The 12575-nt window shown below is 46.0% G+C and overlaps 2 protein-coding genes across 3 annotated transcripts in view; one reads left to right on the forward strand and one right to left on the reverse strand.

The window, feature by feature from the left end:
- Window positions 1–4249, forward strand: part of DDX17 (DEAD-box helicase 17) — a 19179-nt gene extending 14930 nt beyond the window's left edge. The window contains exons 12-13 of one of the 2 annotated variants that reach the window (XM_006914734.3): window positions 35–277; window positions 1209–4249. In XM_006914734.3, the coding sequence (XP_006914796.1) occupies window positions 35–277; window positions 1209–1714 (749 nt within the window). In that variant the 3' untranslated portion in view covers window positions 1715–4249. The remainder of the gene's footprint in view (window positions 1–34; window positions 278–1208) is intronic. The other variant, XM_006914733.3, reaches the window with a different exon arrangement.
- KDELR3 (KDEL endoplasmic reticulum protein retention receptor 3) lies at window positions 4246–11390 on the reverse strand. The gene is made up of 5 exons (XM_025048858.1): window positions 11351–11390; window positions 9449–9657; window positions 6289–6447; window positions 5445–5697; window positions 4246–4672 (listed from the first exon to the last, which is right to left on the reverse strand). Exons 1-5 carry the CDS (start codon window positions 11388–11390, stop codon window positions 4632–4634), a joined length of 702 nt encoding a protein of 233 aa, XP_024904626.1. The 3' UTR covers window positions 4246–4631.
- Between the last annotated feature and the right edge of the window lie 1185 nt (window positions 11391–12575).

Genomic DNA, 12575 nt, shown 5'->3' on the forward strand with positions numbered 1-12575 from the left:
CAACCTACACAACAAACCATCTTTGGCTTTGAAGATGTGGAAGATGTCAAGTTTGTGATCAACTATGACTATCCAAACAGCTCAGAAGATTATGTGCACCGCATTGGCCGAACGGCCCGTAGTACCAATAAGGGCACTGCCTACACCTTCTTCACCCCGGGAAACCTAAAGCAAGCCAGAGAGTTGATCAAAGTGCTGGAAGAAGCTAATCAGGCTATTAATCCAAAACTGATGCAGCTGGTGGACCACAGAGGAGGCGGCGGAGGAGGGGGTAAGGGTAAGTCCTGGAGTTTTCCAGGTACTACCAAGGTATCACTTTGTGTTCATTGTGCCTTTTTTTTTTTTTTTTTTTTTAATTCTGTGAAGGCTTTAAGTATGTTGCTTAAATAATAACAAAAGACTGTTTAGTAGTTTTCAGAGTATGTTCTGAATAAGACGGTGAAATTGGAGGCCTGTCATGATTATCCTTTTGTAGCGCATTTCTGTAGATTATATAAAACTGACCCTTTGTATTTTGAAATACATGGTGTATGTTCCAAATTAAGCTGAATTATGGTTGCTTTCAGTACCTAATTTTACACTGTTTTATGGTAGAACGGGTATAACTATTGGATCTGAAAATTAGTTGAAGAATATTCTAGGATTTAGGCCTCCTTGACTACCAGTTTGGTATTATTTTTCTTCCCAACTTATTGCATGTTTAAGTTCTATATCACAATTACCTGAGAGGTTTTAAAATGCAGGTTTTTGTTTTTTCTTGAGTAGGTTTAGAATTGAGCTAGGAATTTGAACTACTTTCCTAAAACTTGTGAGATGATTCTGATGCAGTTAATTAGGTCCACAAAGTAACATTTGAGAACGACTGTAGTAGTAGAGGTTCTCTTTATGTGGTTTGAGCTTAGCTGTTTGTATTTTTTTTTTAAACCTATGGTAGGTCACCTAATTAAACCTCTTTACCATTATTTCTGCATTTTTAAAATTTAGTATCTTGGTAATCCTCAAGTAAACACAAGTCCTAAATGGGAGAGAAGTTGAATATTCTTAATGTTTATCATTCTTTTTGAATATGTCCCATTAAAGATTCAAATTATGATTTGGAAGCTGGCGTAGCTAAAGATCGAGGAAGAATGTTGAACGCTTTTGTCACCTAGTAGTATATGTTTGGATTGTATGTCTGGCATTAAAAATTTCTTGTATCCTCCCATCAGGAGGTCGTTCTCGATACCGGACCACTTCTTCAGCCAACAATCCCAATCTCATGTATCAGGATGAGTGTGACCGGAGGCTTCGAGGAGTCAAGGATGGCGGCCGGAGAGACTCTGCAAGCTATCGGGATCGTAGTGAAACCGATAGAGCTGGTTATGCTAATGGCAGTGGCTATGGAAGTCCAAATTCTGCCTTTGGAGCACAAGCTGGCCAATACACCTATGGTCAAGGCACCTATGGGGCAGCTGCTTATGGCACCAGTGGCTATACAGCCCAAGAATATGGCGCTGGCACTTATGGGGCTAGTAGCACCACCTCAACTGGGAGAAGTTCACAGAGCTCTAGCCAGCAGTTTAGTGGGATAGGCCGATCTGGGCAGCAACCACAGCCACTGATGTCACAACAGTTTGCACAGCCTCCGGGAGCTACCAATATGATAGGTTACATGGGGCAGACTGCCTACCAATACCCCCCTCCCCCTCCTCCCCCTCCTCCTTCACGTAAATGAAACCACTCAAGTGGTAGTGACTTGTGCAGACATTACATTTAAAGGAACGCTGTCTTTCCCTTTTTTTTTCTTTCTGTTTTCTTTCTTTTTTTATTTTTCTCCCCTAGCCATTGTGGTTTGTGTTTCTTGGAGATAGTTAGAATTCACTGCCAGGTTTCTTCTGCCCGCCAAATTGATCCCAGTCAGTAATAACAGATTTTGTAAAGATATATATGGCTGACTGGAAGAGATTCCCCCCTCCCTGCCCCCAACTTATTGCATGTGGAGGATGTTTGAGCTATTTTTCATCTTAAAAGAAAAAGCAAGGTATTAGGCCCTTTTGTGGGAACCCTTTTTTGTTGTCCTGAGTTGGGGGTGGGTGGGGGAGGGTAGAGGGTTAAATCTGCAGAAGAAGATGGCATCTGTGCTTTAAACTGCTCTCATTGCCGAGTTAGAGAACCGGAGGGAGCTCCCAGTACATTTTCCATAATGCTTTTTAATGTTTCTCAAGCTGGAACAGGGTTCCTCAGACTTGATGAGTTTTTGAGACAGTGCTTTGGCATTGTCATTTTGGTTGATTGCTTGTTAAGTGCATTCAACAGTTTTAAAAAATTCCTAATTGGTTTTGTCTCCTTTACACTCTGCCTTCCCCCTTCCCAATTACTGAAAATTAACCATTTTAGTGTCAGGTTAGAAATTGAATGGCCGAGTCCAAGTTTAAGTGTATCTTTTAAATTAAAAACCCAAGTGTTTATTGAAATGGTTAACGTAGCATGTCAGCATCTGGTTGGAAGCTGCCTTCCCCCCCGGCCCGCCCCCCCATATAAACAGGGACCATCTGTGAAATTCATTTTCCAGCCAGACAGCTGCTGTGGGCAGAATGAGTATAAATATAAATGCTCACTGGAAATGTTATTAACCAGTTAAGTATGTATTTCACCTGCAGTGTAAAAACCACCTTTAATTCTAAACCGTATACTCAATGGGCAGATTTTTTTTTTAAACTTAGTAGAGCTAGAATAAAAGCAGCTCTTCGCAAGCTCCTCATCCCTTTTAGCCAAGTTACCTTGAATAAAGAATTTCAAGGGTTTATTGAGAGAGGTTTATTCATACTGTGTTCTCTGCAGTGCTTTGTAACAGCTTTTGGATGCAAATTTCCCTCAGCGTCCATTTGCACTCAGTTTTGCAGGTAGTGCTTAAGAAAAGTTATACAGAGGACTAAGATCTAAGTCCTTTTATTTTTCCTCCATCTAAAGGTAGGTGAGTCCATCCCCTTTGTAGTGATAACTGTTTTACCAAGGCTTCTTGGAACAGATAGGCCTGGAAAGAATCTTCTCTTGTGTTTACTGTAACAGGACAGGAAGATCAGACAGCCCCAGAAACCTCTTCCATATCTAGCATGAGACTCTCTAGTGCTGTCATCGGTATTACTTACTCACAATGTACTGAAAGGAGGAAAGAAGGCTCCACTGCATTCTTTGGCTAAGGCCCGAGAGTGCTTACTGGTTTGTAAGATACAGATATCTAAATACTTGAGGTTTTTGTTTTCCTTTTTAAATTCTTCAGGGAGAGAGAAGGGATTGTTTCTGAGGGATTCTGAAAGTTGGTTGAATATGCAACACAGGTAGGTTGTCAGCATAAGCTGAAATATATGCATGTAAGAACTTTGACACCTTCCCCCCGCCCCACTTTCTTCCTTAACTTTTTTTTATCCTCCCCCCTCCGCCCCCCCATAGAAGTTTAGGCCGAGGGAGGGTAGCAGGCACAGGAAAGACGTGGCAAAATTGATCTGTGCTTTCAAACCAAAGTGTCCGCCGCCCCTTCCCCCTGAAATTGTCTAAGCACTAACCTGTCCATTGTAGACGGCGCTACACCAAAATTTTTTGTTTTTTTTTTGTTTTTTTAACAGGTGCCACCAGAGGGGGTGTCCTGCTCTTGCAGGTCTTACAGGCATCCTTTTTGTGGGGAAAAGTCTCTGGGCAAGCAAGCGTTGTTTTTGTTTTGTTTTGTTTTGGTCTGCTGCTTGCTTCTTTTTTCCACCAGGGGTATGGTGTTGTAATCAGTCAAAATAACAGCATATTCCAAATCTCAGGCTGCTGTGGACTGAACACAGCTAGAATCTAGCAGAGTTTTTCCTACAGCTCTAACTCTTCTGCCTCCCTGTTTGTCACTCAATTCAGGTTCTGCCTTTGCTTCAGAACATGAGCAGAAGAGATCTCATTTGAGGCTAGGTATTGCCATCATGGTTGAGACTCATTTAAAGAAAAGATTTCAGTATTGAGCTATGGGGTGCTTCTCCCCAATCCCTAACAGTTCATGTGTGGACTTCTCTCATCTAAAAGGTTGGTGGCTTTTGCTTGGGATCAGTGCTCTCTATTCATGTCCTTGCTGGTCTCTGAACACATTCCTGTTGCGTTAAGACTTGAAAGATTTGTAGGTGTGTGATGTTCAGGCACAGGATGCTAAAAGCTATGTTGCTATTCTTAGTATGTAAATTGTCCTTTTGATACCATCTTGTTTTCTTTTGTAGGTATAAATAAAACACTTGACAATAAACTGTGAGCTTTTTATTGCTACAAATTCTGACTATGGTCCAATGGTAGTCCTCTTATAATTTTTATTTGCTTCAAGACCAGGGTTGGGGATGTTGGAAATCATCTTAGCACCTAAAAATGTGAAAGGGAGGTGGGATTGGTCTTAATGCAAAAATTTGAGTCACAAAGCAACAAGAAAGTTGCCCCTTTTTCATTACCTCTATAAGAGAGATTGATGAGGTCTTCTAGATAGAATGGTCAGTGCTTTGCTGAAATCCACACTAAGCATTTTTCTGGCATTAATTTTAACATTGGGTCTGAGTCATGTATAAGTCACCCAGTAGGACATTTCACATAGCTTGCTTTGTGTCTGTCCTTGAGCTGCAGAACGTCTCTGAGGGCCTTCAAATTGGCATTGGAAGACTTAACTTCTTCCCTTTAAGGACTAGAAGGAAAGATGAAATTAGAATTCACCGCATTGATGAAGGAACTCCTTTATAACTTAATAAGTTTACCATCTAATCCGTGTTCACATAGGCATTCCGATGTTAAAGCCAAGGGGGAAATGTCAACACAGGTTGACTACAGACCCTGATCCCTGTCTCGGTGATTGATTCCATCACCACCCCTTAGGCCTTTGGCAGTTCCTCAACTCTACTCCCAAGAGATTTGTCCACGTCCTTTCACACTGGTGATCTTTCTGGACAACTGCCCCATAACTAATTTCTGGCCTTAGCCGCTTTTTATCCTAAATAGCAGCTGGTGGATTGGTTTTCAAAACAGTTTCTCCAATAGATCTTTGCGATCAAAATGCAAACCCCTTACCCTTGGCCTGTGAGGCCCTATTTGTCGGACCTTGCTTGACCTGTATCTCCAGGTTCGTGTATTTTGAACACACTCGCCTTTTTGTCTTATTCCACTAATCTAGTTCTTGCCTTGAGGCCAGTACATGAGCTGTTCTCAAATGGTTTTCTATATTTTTCTTATTATATTACCTCATAGCTGTCTTCCCTGTAGTGTTTTTACACTGCACATACAGTATCCTATTTGGTCTGTTTTTTCCATGGCACTGTTTCCTAAAAATATTTGTCATCTCCCATTAGAATAAGCACAATGAGGGGCCGAGACTTGCCTCCCTCACTTCCATATCCCCTCAAATGTTGAGTGGGTGAGCATCTCTTTGGGCCAGTGCCAGCAACACTGTTCTCAGCACTTACCTTTGGTCACATACAAGTAGAAGAAGTCACAGTAGAAGATGGTTTGTACCACTCCAGACACCACTGCAATTTGATCATAGAAATTCTCAGTCTGGTACCGCCTGATCCAGTTAGCCAGGTAGAGTGCCCGGTACAGCCCCAGAAAAAACAGGTAATGAGTAGTGATGGTCTCGGCCTCTCCCGTCTTGCTGATCATGAAGAGCTGGGGCAAGATGGCCACCGATTCCAGGTAGATGGAGAAAGTCCAGAGGATCTGAGCCAAAGAGAAGTGGCCAGAGGAGGCTGATCAAGAAAGGGCTCAGCTCTTTAAAAGAATTACTAAAATATGTTTACTGGAGAGAATACAAGAAAGTAAATCATGTTCTTATAATTTTTAGCATTTTAATATGTTATTCCACCCCTTTTCTCTGTAAAACAGTTTTTTAAAGATTCAAGCCTATTGCTTTTTCCACAACATAGTATGAACATTTCTATAGCACATAATTTTGAATTGTTGCAGAATTTTATTGTAATAAACTCACCTTGAGGCTATGGTTTCTCAAAATACAGTCCATAAACATCAGCATCAGAATCTTCCCCAGATGCTTGTTGCCCAGACCTACTGAGTTGAGATCTCAGCCTGGTCTCAACAGCCTTAAGTGCTGCTGAGATGCCTGCTTTGTTAGGAACATCACCTTTAGATGTCCTCACTTTTAAGTGGAACAGTATGGATAGTTGCTAATTATTCTAAACTAATAGTAGGAGTGATAGTCACAGCTGCAGAAGAAAGCAAGCCCAGACCTTAGCAGGGCAGGCTGTTAGGGAGCATGTTTGCCTTTGAGAGTTAGTACTCTGGGTCCCTTACCTCCAGGGGAGTGAAGTTATAGTTTTCTAGGAAGGAGAGGCCAATGACTGGGACCAAAAGAAACTCCAAGCGGAACGTGTCATTCTCACTGTCAAATGTTTTCCGAAATTTCCCATAGATCATGTACACTGTGACATAGGCACAGAGGAGAAAAATCACCTAAAAAGGGAGAGAAACGTGACAATTGAAGTCATTTCCCTGCCTATTTGCTTGGCTTCAAAGCCCCTCTGTATAGGCACCTACCAAACCTAAGGGCTAGTGCTCTGCTTTAAGGGAGGAGGCAAAATGTGAAATTTCTCTTAGATCCAGTGGCCTAGAACCTGAAGCTAATGACCCTTTGCTAGTAGCTCTGTGCTTCTAATCGGGACTGACAATGCTTCCATGAAGACCAAGGTACCCAGGTGTCTCCTCACTGTAAAGTGTTAGGCAAAAAAAGCCAGGATTGGTCTTCGTTGGAGGATTTAGCAGTGGCATTCCAGGGCACTTTTAAAACCTCAACTTCCGGATCTGTATCAATGGCGTGAGCATCCTTCCACAAGGACTATCCTCCCTTGAATCCTTTGATCATTACTCCTTAGAAAAGCTCTTTTTCTAATGACCCCAGCATAAAATGATTTTAAGATCTGATATCTCAAACCTCTTAGGCCAGAGGTTCTCATATTTGAATGCGCATCAAACTCACATAGATGGCGGCCCCTTCCCTACCCCACAGTTTTTGATCTGGTAGGTATGAGTGGGCCTGAGGATTTGAATTTCTAGCAAGTTCCTATGTGATGCTGATGCTGCCGATCTGGGACTACACTAGCCTAAAGAACTATTTGTATTTAAAAACTCAGACTAAGTTATTTCCTCGAAGTCTTTTTCTCACCAGAATGAGCCACACATACTGTGTCACCACGGCCCTGTGTAAAAATATTCACTGCTGCCATGATCACATTCTGTAAATGTGACAGTCTGTCTCCCCTGTGAGAGGCGATTCCTATAACAGGGTCTGTGTCCTGTCCACGTCCGAATCCCTAGGGCCAGCACAAATGCTGGAATGAGTCAATGAAGTGGAGATCACTTCGTCTCATAGAAATGTGGAAACTGACCTCTTTGCGCTTCCTGGACCTCATCAGTTCCTGCCAGGGCTGCCCAAGCCAGACTCGGGCAGAGAATGAGCTAAGCAGGTGGTGTTTGTTACTTGCGTGTTGAATTTAAGTAGAATCATTATTTCAGGATCTCAGATTGAAGTTCACACTGAGTTCAACACCAACAGGTAATAGCAGCCTCCCTTCCACTAATCCTAGAAACAAGATGTCTGGAATCCCAGAGGGACATCTCTGATATCGAGAGGAGAAAGAGAAATTGCTTTGGTTAACTATCTTCTGGGTATTGGGTACTTCACATATATTATCTTATGTCATCTTCATAATAGCCCTGCAAGAAAGGCAGGATTCTCACCCCCATGTAGCCTTTCTTCCTTAAAAAAAGGATTCCTGTTAGACATTGAACCCACTAAAAACTTTTCCCAGCCTCCTTTGCAGATAAGGATGGTCAGTGACATGAAGATGGAAGTTACTGGGTAGAGTGTGGAGAAAACTCTTTAAAAAGGGCATACTCAGTTGGCAGGCACCCTATTGCTTTCTCCCTTTCCCTGTCCTTCCTGCCCACAATATGATGTGATGATAGGAGCTCTAGCACCCATTCTGCGACCCTGAGGCAACCTTGAAGCTAGATATCACATTCAGGACTAGCCTATATAATCTACAGGGCCTCTTATTCAAAAATTAGGAATTTCAAGATGCCAAGAGCAGAGCATTAAATCGAGCATGGAGCCCTTCTGAACAACTGCACAGGTCATGCACCCATGAGTCCTGGTCATATTCAAGACGGCAGAGTAGAAAGTTAAAAGGAGCTTCCAGCCCAGACTTGGACTGCCCACACCAAAATTTTGTGTTATGAGTAAAGAAAAAATAAATCCTTATCAAAATAACTCAAAATGCTTAAGTTTCTGTTATCAGTATCCAAGCAGTTACATCCCACTTTTATTGACTCTGAAGCCTGGGCTCTTTCCACCAAACTATGTTGCCTTAAAGAGCTAGGATGGTTGGCTAAAAGCTCAGAAAATGCCTCACTTCAACATAACCCAACAATCACTGACCAGGGGCTGGGACATGAGAGCAGAACTGGGAGAGGCTCGGTTTCTCCTTCTGTAAAACGGCCATGCTTCAAAGCAACAGCTTCCCGTCACAAAATTCACTTCAGACTGTTAACCTGACCATCTGACCCTCACCCGGCCTCTGTCAGCATCTCTACCACCAGTGGCATCCCTTGCCTGCCGAGCTCCCCCTGCGCTGTCTTTCCTGTCTTGGGGGGTCTTTGCAACAACTATTCCTTCTGCTTAGAACGTTCTCCCACTGCTCCTCACATGGCCGGTTGGTTCCTTGTGTCACTCAGGTCTTGGCTTACATGTCACCTCTACAGAGAGGCCCTTCTTGATCACACTCCCTGAATAGCTAGATCCCTACTCGTTCTCTATTACAGACTATATATATATATATTTTTTAATTTAATCGAATCTGTATCCCCAGCCCCTAACACAGGCCCAGAACAAAACAAATGCTGGGCAAATCACCCTATTTCGATGATTTGCATAGCCTATCCCTAACCCTAGCCAGTTTTTCTTGATTGTTTTATTATTGGTCCCCCCACCCCCCGTCCATTAGAATGTGGGTCCATGAGAACAGGAGCCTCATGTCTTCTTCAGCGACCTGGCTCTCAGTAGGTGTTCAATAAATATTTGTCGGATGGATGGTTGAATAAGTTCTTTGGAAGCTCAGAAAACCATGTTTGATTTTTTGCTTATTTTTTTAACCATTATAACAGCTAATCTTTATTAAATGTTTAATATATGACAGTAAAAATACATGTATATTTACCTTTATGACCTCATTTAAATTTTTACAACAAAAACTAGTATCTTCATTTTGCAGAGGAGGAAACAGGCACACAGAGTCCCAAGGCCTTGCCCCAGCCCAGGTCCCACAACTGCTAAGCTGCAAAGCCAGGGCTCACAGGAGGTCTGCCTGGCTCCATAGCCTGAGTTCCCAAGCGTACTGTCTCACCGTGTGGTGGTCCTTGGCAGGCCTCCCCCACCACGGCCACCCATCCCCCTCACCTTCATGACTGTGTTGTAGATGGAGATGAAGTTGGTGAACAGGTCGAGGTACCTGGTGGTGAAGACGAGAGCGAAAAGGATCTGGCTCTTTCCAGAAATGCCTATGGCCAGAGGGGGACACGAGACAATGAGACACAGACCCCCAGGCCCACACGCACTCGAGGCCCCTGGAGCCAGAGCTGGAAAGACCTCCAGAGTGTCTAATTGCCCTTAATGATGATACCCTGTCCAGACACTGCAGCTCTCCAAGGGACAGAAAACACCCCTTCCCATTGGATCACTTGAGTCTGTTCCCCTCATTAGGCTGTGATCTGTCTCCCAGTCTCCAAATAAAGACCGAACATTGAGTAGCCAGGGCATGCGCCTGCCCCGGTTCTGGCTCTGGAAAGGGTGCCAGGGGTGGTGTGATCGGCCGGGTGGGCGGCGGGAGTCGAGGCTTCTCTTCACTCCACCCCCAGAGCTCCACCTACAATCCCCAAAGCTCTGTCTTTTGGAGAACAACTCACTGACTCGCCAGGGAGACCAGAGCAGGTAGAGAAGGGACCAGGGGAGCATTCTATTTTTCTAAAATTTAAAGATTAAAAAAGCCCTTTTTTCTAGTAATAAACGTTATGTGTTATGACTATTTTCACTCTTTGTAAAACAAAAATCAGACGATACCTAAAGCTGTAAGTTAGAAAGCAGCTCCCACCTGAATCCCAAAGCCTCCACGTGCACCCTTCCAGAGCTTCGTTGGCCCATCCGTACACATGACACGTGTGTGCACATATGACACGTGTGTGCACACATGGCACGTACGGCTACATCGAGGTGACAAAGTCGGGGTCATACTTTCCATGCTGTTTCCTCACCCGCTTTGGCCTCTTTCTTTTTTGGCTTTTCATTTTGTAAGAATTTGAGATGTAGAGAAGAGTTTTGAAGACAGCACGGCATCCCCAGGGACCCTGGCCCTGGCCTCCCCTAGTGTTAACATCCTGCAGTCACCGCACAGCGCACAGCGACCATGACTAATGAATTAGCCTGGGCTCAGCACTACTGACGAGACTCCGGGCTTGATTCGCATTTCACCAGTTTTCCCACTGATGCCCTTTTTCCATTCCAGGATCCAATCCAGGAATCGATGCTGCATTTAGCCAGCATGCTCCCCAGGCTCCTTCTGGCCACTTCCGTTATGTCATGGAGGTGGTTCCAGAGTGAGGTGAGCAGATGCCCTGCCTCCCTCTTCTCTCGTCCCCTCAAGCCTACACCAGTCTGGAGACTTCCCCAAACCACTCCCACCCGTGCATGCGCCCACATTTCTGCATCCAAAGGCCAACCTGTCCTCATTCACCCAATCTCTCAAGGGCCGGCTGAGCACTCTGTCCATCTTGAACCCCGTGGATCCGGAACCACTGTCCACACCGCTGGCCTCTCACCTCCTCTGGCCGCTCCTGTCCTCCTAGCCACCTAAACCTCTCTTCTCCCTCTGTCCCTTTGCCATCTTGTCCCACATGCCAGGGACAGTCCTGCTCCAGACTCTCCTCCGAGTTCTGACCTACATATCCTTGCCTGATCAAACTTGTCATCGCCTCTTGAACCCCCCTCCTTGTCCTGTCTCCCTCCTTCATAAATACCACCTCCATCCCCTCCATGCTCAAGCCAGAAAACCAAGAGCCATCCTTGAATCTCTCTCCCCTTAGTCCCTCCCCTCCCCATTTCTCAGCTCCACTGCTCCCACCCTAGTGGCCCTCACTCAGCCCAGCCATCCCACCCGTGACCCCCAATTGGTCTTTCCAAGTCCTTCCTTGCTGCCCGCCCTTCTCCGAATTCCAATTCTCCCAATGGGCTATTGTAAAATAAAATTCTGCTTAAAGCTCTTAAGTGGCTCCCAAAGGCCCTTAAAATAAAGACCCATGTCCTTACCAAGGCTCAGGAGGGCCCCCCTCTGCACGGCCCCTCCCATGGGCGCTTATCCTTCACTCCCGCTGAGCCCCCCAGGCTGGTGGCCTCCACGCTGCTCTCTCTGCCTCCTCTCTTGGCCACTCAGCATCATGCTTCAGGTCCCTTTCTGAGCTCCCTCCCTTGCTCCCAAACCTTCCAAGGCTCCCTAATCCCAACTCCATAGCTTGACAGACAAGGCCCTGTCACATTTGGGCCACCCTCCCGCCCAGAATCATCTCCCTCTCCAACAACCCCCAAACCCAGGACATGCCCTGACCTCTGTGACCTTTGGGCTTTTGCACCTTCGGTGCCCTCTACCCAGCACAGCCTTCCTGGGCGAGACGCCCTGCCCATCCTCCAGGAACCAGCACAGAGATGCACCGTCCTTGAAGCCTTCAGGCGTCGGCTCTCTGCCTCCTTGGTGCCCACGTGGAGCCTGCGCTCATCTCTGTATCCCCTCGCCCCAGCACAAAGGACACCTGAAGACAACATGGCTGCAGGAGGCTTGGGAAGCCACTTAATGCACTGGGTGTGTTTGGCCACCACCAGTCCAGACCTGAAACTTCTCCAAACCTCCAGCAGGGAAGTCAGACTACTGAGCACAAAGAGGGACCCGTCCTGCCCTCCCCCGGCTTCTGCTCAGGGGCAGCTCCATGCCCACCTGGGCTGGCTTGGCCTCTTCTGCCACATCACACACAGGTGGGAGAGGGAAGAGGGCCCAGCCGTGGGGGATGTCTGCAAGGGGGCAGCAGTGGTAGGAGAAGGAAAGAGAAGACTGAGAGTTGGGGGCCACCGTGTTCCCACCTCCTCTGCCCCCCACCCTGGGCCCGAGGGGGAGGAGAAGGAACAATGGGCCCAGGGCGCTGCTCGTCAGGAGCAAAGGGGATGACTGGCAGGAGGAGAGGGTGTCGCCTCGGCCCGGCCCCCCTCCTCTTCCAAATAGCAGTGGCAATGGGGAGGAGGGATAAAGGGGAGTGTGGGTGAAGGCGCAAGCCCATCCCCCCTCCAACATCTCCAGGGTCCTCCTTCTTTGATTACGGTACCAGTTTATGTTTTCTTTGGAAGCGGAGCTGTGCAAAAACTGTTTCGATCACCCCCAAGCCGAAGTCCGCACCCTGAAGAGACCATCAGGAGGTCTCCCTCAAGCCCGGTAGGCAAGGGACATGAGGCTGGCCAGCAGAGGCCCAGCGGAGCCCCCCACCCCCAC

This window comes from Pteropus alecto, unplaced genomic scaffold, assembly GCF_000325575.1.
Source record: "Pteropus alecto unplaced genomic scaffold, ASM32557v1 scaffold6, whole genome shotgun sequence".
NCBI lineage: Eukaryota > Metazoa > Chordata > Mammalia > Chiroptera > Pteropodidae > Pteropus > Pteropus alecto.